Source organism: Lycorma delicatula, chromosome 1 (assembly GCF_047948215.1).
Source record: "Lycorma delicatula isolate Av1 chromosome 1, ASM4794821v1, whole genome shotgun sequence".
In the NCBI taxonomy this organism is placed as follows: Eukaryota; Metazoa; Arthropoda; class Insecta; order Hemiptera; family Fulgoridae; genus Lycorma; species Lycorma delicatula.
In genome coordinates this window covers 326,867,871-326,882,428 of record NC_134455.1, presented here as the reverse complement: position 1 = coordinate 326,882,428, position 14,558 = coordinate 326,867,871, and the positions used below count along the sequence as shown (strand labels likewise).

Below are 14,558 nucleotides of genomic sequence, written 5' to 3'. Positions count from 1 at the left end.
GCACTGAAATGCGTAAGCATTTTTTACCCCCCAAAAAAAGGGGATATCTTGAATTTAAGAAAGTAAGTAGTTAGGAATCATGCCTGTGTTCTTCTGCATTCACAAATTTAGTGAAGACAGGCTTCAGACTTACTGATATGGAGATTGTGATACTGAAATTATTTTTCATGACAAATATTGTTATTATGGACAAATAAATGGTTCCAACCATCACAGTAAAGAAGCAAATTGTTAGATGTGTTGATGAACATCATTCATTGTATGATTGTATTCTGTATCCAAGAGAGTAAATAGTTGGTAGGAACTTCCATATTCCTGGTGTGAATGAAGGCCTCAGATATTGAAAAAATTTCTTCTGTAGCTCAATCTCAAAAATCCCTAGTGGTGTTTCGGTAATGAATGTAACTTGTGCCACCATAATATTTGCTTTCACTTGAAATAAATAAATTTACATTAGTAAACTGACTACCTTAGAGCATGGTGCATTCACGCAAACTATATTAATTCAGGACCCTAAAAACCTTGCACTATGGTAAAAATATTAGTTTACTTATATATTATGTGGATTTATGAGAGGGTAAGAATATGTATCAAGTTGAGACATATTAGACGTAACTAATGATGGATGCGGTGGACCCATGTCGCAAATAGAAAGAGGGTAAGGGACTGCTGCTCCTTTACATTGATTGAATCGTGCCTTCTTGCTCCTTGGGCTCCTTGACATCCACTTCTTCCTTGCTGAGTATAAGTAATTTTAAATGTTTATTCATTTTATATAAAAATTGTTGTGTTGCTTCCATCGGCATTTTAAAACATTTTATCAACTGATTGTTTTTTTGAAGCATTCTTCTGGAGGTACATCTATTCGCAATACCTTAAAAGATACCAAAATAATTTAGTATAATATGATTTTGTTATTAAATAACAAAATACTGCTTTTTGTTGAATATGTAATAAATTAATAATTTTAGTTTTTGGTAAATTTGTGTATGTTGGCGACACCATATAGCAAATGAGAAAAATATATATATTAGGTCTTAATAAAATAGTCAAGGGGTATACATCAGTAAATGATTATTAACTATTATAATTTTATTAGCTACTGAAATGCTGGTGGTTATTTTGATAAAATGAGTTTATACAAACTAATTCTAATGGTTATTCTAACATATATAATTTTTTTTTTTTTAAATTATGTAATGACTGCATCAAACCAATCATTTGACTGGTTTGATGCAGCTCTCAAATATTCCCTATCTAGTGCTAGTCGTTTCATTTCGGTATATCCCCTATATCCTACATCCCTAACAATTTGTTTTATATATTCCAAACATGGCCTGCCTACACAATTTTTTCCTTCTACCTGTCCCTCCAATATTAATGCGACTATTCCAGGATGCCTTAATATGTGGCCTATAAGTCTGTCTCTTCTTTTAGCTATATTTTTCCAAATGCTTCTTTCTTCATCTATTTGCCGCAACACCTCTTCATTTGTCACTTTATCCACCCATCTGATTTTTAACATTCTCCTATAGCACAACATTTCAAAAGCTTCTAATCTTTTCTTCTCAGATACTACGATTGTCCAAGTTTCACTTCCATATAAAGCGACACTCCAAACATATACTTTAAAAAATCTTTTCCTGATATTTAAATTAATTTTTGATGTAAACAAATTATATTTCTGACTGAAGGCTCATTTTGCCTGTGCTATTCGGCATTTTATATCGCTCCTGCTTCGTCCATCTTTAGTAATTCTAATTCCCAAATAACAAAATTCTTCTACCTCCATAATGTTTTCTCCTCCTATTTTCACATTCAGTGGTCCATCTTTGTTATTTCTACTACATTTCATTACTTTCGTTTTGTTGTTTATTTTCATGCGGTATGTCTTGCGTAGGACTTCATCTATGCCGTTCATTGTTTCTTCTAAATGCTTTTTACTCTCAGCTAAAATTATTATATCATCAGCAAATCGTAGCATCTTTATCTTTTCACCTTATACTGTTACTCCGAATCTAAATAGTTCTTTATCATAATTAACTGCTAGTTCCATGTAAAGACTAAAAAGTAACGGGGATAGGGAACATCCTTGTCAAACTCCCTTTCTTATTACGGCTTTTTTCTTCTGTTCTTCAATTATTACTGTTGCTGTTTGGTTCCCATAAATGTAGTGATTGTTCTTCTATCTCTGTATTTGAACCCTAATTTTTGTAAAATGTTGTAAAATTTTATTCCAGTCTACGTTATCAAATGCCTTTTCTAGGTCTATAAATGCCAAGTATGTTGGCTTGTTTTTCTTTAATCTTCCTTCTACTATTAATCTGAGGCCTAAAATTGCTCCCTTGTCCCTATACTTTTCCTGAAACCAAATTTGTCTTCTCCTAACACTTCTTCCACTCTCCTCTCAATTCTTCTATATAGAATTATAGTTAAGATTTTTGATGCATGACTAGTTAAACTAATTGGTTCTGTATTCTTCACTTATCCGCTCCTGCTTTCTTTGATATCATGACTTTTTTTTTTTGAAGTCTGACAGAACTTCCCCTTTTTCATAAATATTACACATCAGTTTGTATAATCTATCAATCACTTCCTCACCTGCATTGTGCAGTAATTCTACAGGTATTCCATCTATTCCAGGAGCCTTTCTGCCATTCAAATCTTTTAATGCTCTCTTAAATTCAGATGTGAGTATTGTTTCTCCCATTTCATCTTCTTCAACTTCCTCTTCTTCCTCTATAACACCATTTTCTAATTCATATATAATATTTAAATCATATTCTTTAAGAATTAACCTTTATGGCAGACAACTGACTTACTTCAACTAAAAATTTAGGAATGCTCACTATGTCTGTACCTTGTTCTGCATTGTTGGGTAAAATTAACCATTAATAATGATATTAGAAGTTCTTATCTGCATTTGTACACCTCCTTTCTGCTCTTTACTGTTGTTTTGAATGTTCCCATATGGATTTTCTTTTTCTTCTCATATCTAAACCAGGTTCAAAAAATGTGAAGCAAAGAGCTGTTGAGTGCAGTTTGAAAGACAATGATTTAAATGGAAATTAATCACATGTGAAGTTGAACATCGAAGTTATCATGGTACGAGTCAGTACTAACCAGTGAAGATACTGTCACCACATTTTGATGATTAGTATTGTTTCTTTTTGGTAGCAGCTCAATTTATTCGTGAAAATGTGTATAATAATGAATGAATGAGAACTGATGTGGGTGCACGGTCATTGTAGTGATTTCCAATACTGTTGTACTGAACGGTACTCAGTAATACCATTGTACTGAACGGAAAGGGTTGGGTTTGACACTGGCTAGTGCACTCACAGTGTTTTATTGGGTTGGTACCTGGATTGGTTATATTGCTTTATGAATGGCCCTAAACAATAATTGTACCCTATTTTCAATGTAAGTGCATTTTCACTCTTCAATTGTCAATTCTTTTTCATTCATTTGTCTTGTCTAGGTGATCAGGGCCATGTTCTCTATATATAAGTGAAAGACATACATACATGTATGTTGCTGAAGTAAATGTATTGAAATTAACATTAATGCGCATCTCGGCTTAAAAAAATTACCAAAAATTTACCAGTTTTTTTCTAGAAATTTTTTTGAGAAATATCTCCAATAAATAAATTTCTTCTTGGAAATATTCCCTTCACATCTCTTAATGTGTCTAAAAATTAATTTTTTGAATTCACACTTAGATTTCTTTCTGTAAATCTTGGTGTTGCCACGTGACGAGCACAGGGAATGCTCTCACCAATAAAGTTCAGTCATAGAAAACAGTTATCAGTGGCAGCGAGGTGCAAGAATGCTTGCAGATTATTGTTGGATACTAAAGAGGGATGTTCCTATTGCCAATCACAAAGGAAGACAACAAATACCACATTTTAGGTAAACTGAATAGTGCCCTGCATGCATGCAAATTTTACATTTCTTTCAAAGTTTACCAACGTATCACAAAAAACTGTGGGTGATGTAGAAAATCTATTTACATATTTGAATCGTGAAAAGTTCTATTAGGATCACATATTTTGATCCTTGTATCAAAAAAAAAAAAAAAATGATTTTGTTCCTCAGTGTTATTGTTAGAACTCAGGATGTAAAAAAAAGTATTTGTTTATATAAGAATAAATGTTTGACAAAATACAATCATGTTTTTTGAAAAAAACTTAGTGATCTATTACAAATTCATAAATAACCTATTATGAATAGTTGAAGGAAAATCATTTTGATCATATAAATGAACCTAAAAACACTCCTGCTGCCTTGATTTTGGAGAAATCATTATGTCCCAGATGTAATAAAAAATATTTGGTACTACAAAAAGACAGATGAAATTGATGTAGATTTCATGCTAGAAACTAAAGAAGTAATTCAAGAAGAGAAATTAGCTGCTGTAGATAGTTGGCATTTATCTCCAGCTTTTGAATTTGTTAAATTGATTTTAAACATTTAATTTAAAAAAATAAACGGTTAATATCAGGATTTGTGCACTGAAAAAATTGCTGTTGCAAAAATAGAAAATTAGAATCATCCTTTATGAAAATGTAAATTTATTGATGAAAGTGAGAAAAATGAAATCACTTCAAAAACATTATTAGTTGAATATGAAAGTCTAATTAAAAATTAAAAAAAAACGTGATAACTAGGAAGGAGAAAGTTAATGTCATTAATCTTTTACAATCATTCATTAGACTAATCAAGATCTATGAAAAATCCATTGTAACAAAATATTTATTAAGATTAATTAGGGACTTAATGAAAACACAAGGCATACTTTCAAATTTACTAAAAAGGGGAGTTAGTAAATTAAATAAAACAGTTGTAAAAATTGTAATTAAATTTTAAAAGCGGTGATTAAAACATTAGATTATACCATTTTAAAAAAGATTCTGCATTAGTGAGTGGAAAAGTATACAAGCAAAAGAGATAGATTATGTTCATTTTAAATTAAGTATTAACTTTTAACGGAAATATGCTGATCATAAAATTGATATGTCTGATTTCTGTGCTTTAAGGCCCAAGTGTTGAGCATCTGGAAGAAATAGTATAAGAGGTCTGTAAATAAAGTAATGAAACTGGTCCAGAAAAACTTTTTATTTACAATCCAATTATACATGGACTCTATCACCTTCGAAATAGTTCCCTTGGGAAGCAACACAATGCTTCTAACAGTTTTCTCACTCTTAATAGCAGTTGGAACTCAGAAATTGGAATATCCTTCAGATGGTCGGTTACATTTTTTTTTATGTTTCTACTGTTCCAAAATTGTGTCCTCTGAGGTTTTTTTTAAAGTCAGGAACAGTAAAAAGTCGCAGGTACTCAAGTCAGGTGAATAAGGAGGTAGAGGAAATACAGGAATGATTTTCTTTACAAAAAACTCATTAATTGAGAGTCACTGTGACAAGGTGCATTGTCATGATGCAGCATCCAGTTGTCTTTGATGGCTGGTCTCACACGGGCAACTCTTTTCCGCAGTCTTTCAAAAATTTCTTTACAGTGCCCTGTATGCAAAAACTCCTAATGGACAATGTCATTACTATCGAAGAAACAAATTAGCATAGTTTTGATTTTTGATCTGTTCATTTCTGCTTTTTTGGGACGTGGTGAGTTTGAAGTGTGCCACTCCTTCCTTGCTCTTGCATTTTGTTTCAGGGTCGTACTCAAATATCCAAGATTCATCACCAGTAATAACATTTAAAAAAAATCAGTATCAGTTTCAATTTGCTCTAGAAGATTGTGATACACTTCCACCCTGTTGTTTTTCTATTCAATAATGAGGTTTTTTGGGACCAATTTTTGCACGTACTCTTTTCATGTCTAATTCATTTGTCAAAATTTGATGGTATGGTTTAAATTTAGTTGTTCTGCAATCATTCTGACAGTTAATCGTCGCCGGTCATACCGTATCAAGTCTCTGATACGCTCAACATTGTCGTCACATTTTGACATTAATGGTCTTCCAGAGTGTGGATCATCCACAACTGATTCCCAGCTATCTGAAAATGCTTTAAACTACCTAAAAACTAGGGCTTGTGACAGAGCGTTATCTTCATAGGCCCTTTTCAATTACAAAAAAATTTCAGTAGCATTCTCAAGTTTAATCAAACTTGATTGCACAATGTTGCTCATAATTAGTATCACACATTTTTGCAATGCACAACAAAAACTAGTTTCGCGAAAATTTTGTTTGCGTCTCACGTGTCAACAATATAATAAAACTGTTAATACCTAATAACTTTACAGTGCTGCCACTTTGGCTGCCAAAAAAAGCTAGTCACATTACTTTATTTACAGACCCCGTATGTATGTATTATTATTATTAATATTTGTGTATTTGTGTATGTGTATATATATATATATATATATATATACATTATAAAAAAAAGGTAATCCTAATGGTTTTTATTTTGAATATAATTCATTTCATATTAAAAAAATGACTTGTTTTATGTGGTTAAATTTTAGCAGTATAATGTAAATGCTAAATTAAACTTTCGTCTCTTATTTTATTTTTCATTAAAGTCAGTTAAGCCGTATTTGAACAATGTTGGAGTAAACATAAATTACAAGTAACATATTAAAGAAATAATAGAAGTCAGCAATGCAGAAAAACTAAATCCCCCAAAAAATCTTTATTACACATATTAAATTCTTATTATAACAGTATTTATATAGATTTTATTTATGTTAGAGCATTAAAATGAAAAAAAAAAAAGAAATAGGTGTATTTTAATGATTCTGTTTTCATTTGAATAAATTTTGATAGGTTGCCTACAGTGAAACTAGGGATCTTTATTCTTTGATCTACGTGTATGTATAATTTCAAAACAATTTTAATAGTGTTAAGTAATTTTAGCTAATTATTATGAAGAAATTAGTCCATTTTTGTTTTATTATTTAACTGGTTTGAAGTTATTCTGAATTCTTTTTATTCTAAGCTGTATTTTTTACCTATGAATTAATTAGTATACATCTCCTTGTTATTTCTTTCTATAAACAGATAACTTGTTCATCAAATGCCGTCTTGGTTGCTAGATTGATAGGGCAAATTGACTAATATATCTTATTCAGTCATAAACCCCTAATAGCCTTATACATAGACAGCCTTAGATACTCATAGACTTATACAGTACCCATTTTTTATAACAAGAAATACTTTTTTTTTAGCTATGCCAAAAAAATTTGTTTTTTATAATTTTAGATTTATGAAATCAAATTTCATAAATTGTTGGTGCATATATAAGCACCTATGAATGAATTATTTGTTTTAGTATAATAGAGTAATCTCAAGGCTATCTTGCTAGCTTGTTTTTTTGTTTACTTACCAGTGTTAAGACTTTGCATAGTTATAAAGCTTAAGTTGCATATGTTTTCTTGCTAATTATTATCATGTTCGTGTTTTTTAAGCAGGTGTGATCTTGCATTAAATTATTAATTCTGATACTAAATTTAATTTTTGCAACACTGTGGCAATGAATTTAATTCAGTGGTTTAAATTATTCATATATGCTTATGATATTCTCAAGTAAGGGAATAGATGTGTTTTTTTAAGTGTCTGAATTAATCAGTCATTCAGTGGTAGGATTATAATATTCTTATCGTTCTTATCTTGAACTTTTAAAATTGTTTAAAAACTGTAAAAATTTTCTTAAAAAGTGTAACATTACTGACTGGCTGTTCCTTAGTTGTTGGCAATTGTTTAGGCACTATGAATCTGCTAACATTAAATGTTTGTCTAAAAGTAGAATGTATAACTTAAGAAGTAATTCTAAATGTTGCCTATGAAAAAGAGAAATACTGTTGTTGTTTACGCTATATATATATATATATATATATAGAGAAATATATGAGCTTTTCCCCTACTTTTGTGTGGGGTACGATAATGTCACTCTTTTCCAGTTTTCATAAAATTTCTTTCCACTGATATTATTTTTTTGAAAATCACCTCTCATGCAGTCATACTGTCATTTCCTTTGGCCATGGTTTTACCTTTGCCTTTTCATTTCTACATCCATTAAAATATTTTTTTACATAGTCCTCTTTTCTCTACTTATGTGGCCAAACTACTTCAACCTTTTCTCAGGCACCTTCTACAATATTTTCCCCAATCAACCCATTTTAGATTTTGTCCTTTTTAATTCATTTACAGCCAATTCCTTTTCACGTACTTCTTTATTTCTCAGATTTTTGTTCCATTCATTAATACTAGTGTGTTAACTGACTTGCTGATCTTTCCTTTGTACTTTTCATATATGCCTGAATATACATATTATCCAATAAGGAAGGTATTGTGAACTAGAAGGTAAATTAAAAATGTCATTGAAATAATTAAAAATTAAAAAAAATATAAATGAAATTTTATTAAATAAAATTAACAAAAATCTTATGAATTAAAAAATATACTTGCAGAACACCATTATTTTTGTATAACAAAGATAAATAAAAACAACTGATAACTAAAAATTAATAATTGTCGCTTCAGACAACAGAAAGTAAAACCCCCACCGGGTTGGTCTGGTGGTTAACTTGTCATCGTAAATCAGCTGATTTTGAAATTGAGAGTTCTAAGGTTCAAATCCCATTAAAAGTTAGTACTTTTATATGGAATTGAATACTAGATTGTGGATACTGGTGTTCTGTGGTGGTTAGGTTTCAATTAATGACAATTCAGAAATGGTTGACCTGAGGCTGTACAAGATTACACTTCATTAAATTCATACATATTACTCTCATTCATCATCTTAAGCAATACCTTACAGTGGTTCCGGAGGCTAAACAGAAAAAGAAAAAAGGTAGAAAGTAAAAAAGATTGGCTCAAATACCTTGATTAGTAGTTTTTCCAGAGCTATCAGTCAGTGGACTGGTTTGTGCTGTTCTCAGTTCCTTTCTGTTCCGTACTTACTGAATCTTTAATTTTAATGGTGTTTCACTACTATAAAGCAATACATTCCATAATTTTTCAAGGAATTCTTTCTAATTCTTTGATGTGTATTTGATTTTTATAGGAAGATTTATTTTCTTTTTTTTTCATTAAAGCGTTCCTTGTTTGTGCCAATGTGCCTTTGGTCTCTACCTTACTTTCCTCATCTCTTTCTAATTTGTAATTTTATTCCCTAAATTTTTAATCCTTTAATTTCTGGTACATTATTTTCACCTACATAATACTCAATTTCTTATTATATTCCTTCTGTCACATTTGGTTAATTTTAGTTATTTATTTTCAGAGTAAGTCTCTCTCCTAATAATAATAAATCTATGACATTCATTGTTTCTTTCTATGATGTGTGTGGTTTTTGCCAAAAGAACAATGGCATCAATGAATCATAATAATTTGAAAAATTTTAATAATTAATTTTGTCAATTTTTAATTAACGTAATCACATTTGTATTCACAGTTTTGGTTTAAATTGTCAGAGTCTAATTTTTTTTTGATACCATTTTGTTTGTCTCAAAAGACCTTTCAAACAAGTTATATGACCATATGTCTCATTTAAAAGTTTTGCCCTCCTGACCCCCTCAAGGCCGAATTCTCTAAATTGGGGCTTACTGAGTTTTTCTCTTTTATCGAAGAAAATCCCAAAAGAGAGAATTGGGATAACCTAAATCAAAAATTGAAGGGGAGCACACGACCATAGTTCTAGTTATCTGAAACAAACATTGTTGGTCGTAATTTTGGATTAGATGATCAAAATTTAGTTTTAATGGTATCATTTTACTCATTTCATTGAGCTCTTTAAAATGATATATCAAATGATCATTGGACCGAATTGAAATTTTTGAGTTGTCCCCCCCCCCCGCCACCAAAAATAAAAAAGTGAAACATGCATTCACTGAAGTAGTAGAAGTTTGGTACAAGAAAGAATGCCTATAAACCACATCCAGTTGTCTCTAATAAAGAAAGTTAAAGGGGATATAATTTACTTTTCAGCCACTCTGAATAACAGGTGTATCACAAAGTTGCCCCACAACTTTCATAATCTATTCTACTTGTGAAAATAATAGAAAAAGTTCATATAAACATATGTCCTAGAATGCTTCATTTGCGAGTTATGACTAGTGAAAGATTTCACCTGGATTTCAGCTACCCTGGTGAAATAAAGTTGTACTGAAATTTTTAGTATGTTAACTAAGGGAAAGAATTAGTGATTTCTTATCTTATTAGTGGTTTTTTACCTAAAAAATTGAATAAAATATGTCCCAAAACTGTATCTGCAGTAGTTTTTGAGAAGTCTAGGATGAAAACCAATAAAATGGGGTAAAAAACCCTGTTTTTTATGTTTGACATACAATAACTTTGTTAAATGGGTAATAAACACAAAACTTTTAAACGAAACTTATAGAGAATTTAATTCTGAACAAAATGGTGTAAGAGAAGCTGAATTAAACAAAGAAATGTTATATATATATATTATACAGTATATTTATAAGTAAATTTTTTTTTATCTTTGAGAACAGAGGCTGGTATGCTAAACATAGCCACAGTAAAACTAAACTAAAAACTTTTAAGTTTTTTAAATTGATATGTCAACTAATGCATACTTTTTTCTGTGCTTTATCCAGTCCTATGTGTTTTTTATTTTTATTTTGAAGTAAGATTGTTTTGCAGATGTTATAAATTTTAAAAAAATATCCAGCAGTTTCTTTAATAAAAACTCAGCTCTGTCAGAAAATAGAAGTTATTAAAGCTCTATTTTCTGGCGAAAAAATTATAGACATATTAGTGGCATCTAGTTTACACTGAAAGATTGCCATCTTAAGCAGCATAAGATGAAAGGAATTGGGTGGTAGTTCTATCAGTGTTTGAATCTTATCAGTACACATAGAAAATTATTTTATTATCTTTACTCATTAATTTTATTTAATCAAATTGTAATTTGATAAAGTCATTTTTATTTTAACAAAAATATGGTTTTTATGACATAGCTTTTGGATATAATAAAATCAGCGAGTTAAAGAATTGATGTAATTTTTCATTGCTTTTTGGATTATTGAGTCTGCTGGTACACACTTTTGTTAGTTTAAGAGTGTATCTTACATTATTTTCACATTGTTACCATTGTTGATTCAGGATATTGGTGATGTTAAGTATTATCAAACCTTTTGCGAGAAAAATATGTGTGAAATACAGATGACACACTTGTATTATTATTATTAAGAAATACTGGCAGAGTTTTTTTATGAATTTAATCTTAGATTGAAAATTAGTCAGTCTTTGTAGTATTTTATAATGGATTCACGTTATCTAATGTTAAATGTTAAACGAATATTTTTTATATTTTATGTTTTTTTTTAGTTACACAGGCTAATAAATATTTACTGTTACCATATGTATGATTGTAATTTTAGATAAGTTGTGTATTGATAAATAATTCAAGACGATATGATGGAAACTGTACCAACTAGCAAGCATAGCTATTTTATTGCAATAAAGTGATTTTTATTCTGATTTGCAAGTACATGATTCAGGTTTTTTTTTAATAAACATTTAATGTGACTTGCTTGAGATAATTTCAGATATATCACAATACAACATTTTTGAAAATATATTTATGCAAGTTGAATATTTACTGTGGCCTAAAATCAGAAAAACTTTTAATATACCTGAACATTTTTGTGTTTTTATTTAGGTCAGTGAAGAAGAAGATGATGTATTATCAGCAGAAATTGTACAGAAAAAAGTTAGTGGGCTTGTTGAGCTAACTGAAGAAACATTTGATAAACATATACAAACTGGACATCATTTTGTCAAGTTTTATGCTCCTTGGTGTGGACATTGTCAGGTGATTTAAAAAAAAAATTGTTCAGATGAAATTATTTTTAACTTTATTATTAACTTTTCTTTCTATAATTATTATTATGTTAATTGAAATTTCATGGAACTGCACTTATTTATGATCTCAATTAGTAAAATCTGGATTATCTTAAATAAAAAAAATAAATAAAATTTAAGATATAATAATTTAAGTGAGACTGTAAAAAATCTTCAAACAATAATGTTTGAATGTTTCCAACTGTTCATTGAGGATGAACAGTTGGAAGTACTTGCAATTTTTTCTATTAAGACTGCTAAAATTGACATATGGAGAAATAAAAATTGTACTCATTTTCTTAAGATAATATTCTTAAAGAAAATTTATTATCTGCATTACTGTTGTTGATGATTGCCTGTCAAAAAAAATTGTTCTGACTTGATGATAGTTACTCCTAATTAATTAAAATCTCATTAAAATGATTAATGACTATATTTAATTAGCTATTTTGATATTACTTAAAAGTCTGTTTTGTTATTTTTTCTTCTTTTTTTAAATATGCGGTACAAAGTAGAAAATAGGGCTGCAAGACAGGTATCTTTAATATTTCCAGTTTTTGACTTTGATCAAATAGGTAAATATTTAGTTGTTTTTTGTGTACAATTTAATAATGATGCATGTCATGTTAGGTGCTATCCATCAATGATTGCAATATGACATGAGGTGGTACAAGTTACTCCTGTCACATTCCATTATTTCTGTTTTATTCTTTATTGTTAAGCTCTCTTTCTGAACAACCAATCTCCATACTTTTTCATTATCTTTTTTTTGCTTATTGTTTATTTATTCCAGAAGAATTATACTAACAGGAAATTATTTTCTGGGTTGTTACTCTACTCTCAAAATTGTTCTTTCGTTTCTTTACTGACTTTTTTATAAAGACTTTAAAAATGAACAAAGCTTACTAAATTTATTGTTTTTCCCCCCTTCTGAATAACAGCTTGCGTAAATATCTTTGTCTAAATATCACAGTTTCCTGTACAGATGTAAATAACTTGTATCACTGTAAGTGATAAATAAATAAGATGTTTGGTTTTAAAAAAAATTTCTTCAATTGGTATTCCTGCTTTCAAGATAACACAGAATATTCGCTTTCTCTCTTGTTTGTTGTAAAGCTATGATTGATGTGAGAGGATGTATTTAGTGTGCGGTTGGTGACATGTGTTTGGGTGCTTGAATGATGATATGGAGCATACAATGGAGTAAACAATGCAACAAGTAATGCATCCATGTTCTGAACACTAACAAAAAACCTGTATTGTTAAGCAACAATGCTTGATTGAAAGATATGTGCATTTGTTTCTGGCAGTGTTAAAGACAGGCCTTGTAATGGATGAAAGAAGATGCCAACACAAATATCATCATTGCCAATTTGATTGAGCAGTCTGAAATTAAATCTTTTCGTAAATGTGTGGCCAAACTTAATCTATCACGATCAACAATGCATGATCATATTAAAAAAGACTAATATGAAACCATTTCAACCAAATTTTGTGAATGAATTATTCAGATAGATTTCATGAAACAGCAGCATATTGCAACCTGCTTTGCTCGATTGGCATGATTTCAAATGTAGTGTGCCATACAAGAATGTAGATTTCTGATAAATGTGCAATTTGTCTCACTTTACAAGCCAGGAGTCTGTTTTTCTGGACTAATGAGGATACTCATTTTTGTATGAGTTGGAAAGGAATCTACCACATGTCATGTTCAAATGTATAAAAAAAACCACAGCCAAAAATGAAGCAACAACTATACCATACTGTTTAATGATAAGTTAACCAGTACCAGTAACCTAATATAATTTTGATTCAAAAATGCTTGTGAAACTTACCCGAACTGAGATTTCAATGAGTAGCCTACTTCTTTTTTCAAGAATTCATTTTTATTTTTATATTGGTTTATTTTTGTTAACACTATCAAAGAAAAAATAAACTGTTAACAAAATTTTAATTATTCTTCCATGAATAACCTGTTTTTATAGCAATGAAAGTTTAAGTTTAGTGTGTTTAACCAACAGCTGTGATATCTCTTCTCATAATTCTCTTGAAATTGTGTGAAAACGACCTGTCACTGCAGTTAGTTGATGAAGGTGATAATGCTACAAGCAGCATCCAATTGTTCAATATTGTGATGTGGGACAATGTATTGCTCTTGGTCGTCACATTCATATAGTTCTTTTTTCTGCTAAGAAAAAATGCTTTTGAAACAGTTAACACACAAGAGACTTTCCAGCAACTAAATTAAAAGTTAGAAAAAGTGTTCTTTAAGAGCTTGCTGTAATGTTATTTGTCTTAAGTTTTTCTTAATTGTTTTTTTACGAGTTCTCAAAGGGTCACAACAATACTGTCCATATAGGTGACTGAATTTTGACAAAACCCTTTTTTCATGATATTTACAAACACTAGTGACATCTGAATTAACACTTAAAAAAATAATTTGTTGGTTTTCATCACTAAATTCACAAATTTTAATGAGTTCTTTTGTCACTGTACCATACACTGTTTTATGACACTCTTCAGTTACATAAATTCCTATGAAACATTGTTCTTTCATTGTTTTTTGTGAAATTACTTGAAAATAATATAAAAATTTAACTGATTTTAAAATTTGCAAATATAATATTATTAAGTAAAACTTATTTATTTAATAAACACTTCCAAACACAGGATGAAATTTGAAACACTCTGTAAAGATGTCGCTGACTAATGTCTGACTGACCAG

The 14,558-nt window shown here is 29.8% G+C and overlaps 1 protein-coding gene across 1 annotated transcript in view; it reads left to right on the top strand.

The window, feature by feature from the left end:
* Window positions 1-14,558, top strand: part of prtp (thioredoxin domain-containing protein pretaporter) — an 82,208-nt gene that overhangs the window by 15,364 nt on the left and 52,286 nt on the right. The window contains exon 4 of the mRNA XM_075382081.1: window positions 11,652-11,804. Coding sequence (XP_075238196.1) covers window positions 11,652-11,804 — 153 coding nt within the window. The remainder of the gene's footprint in view (window positions 1-11,651; window positions 11,805-14,558) is intronic.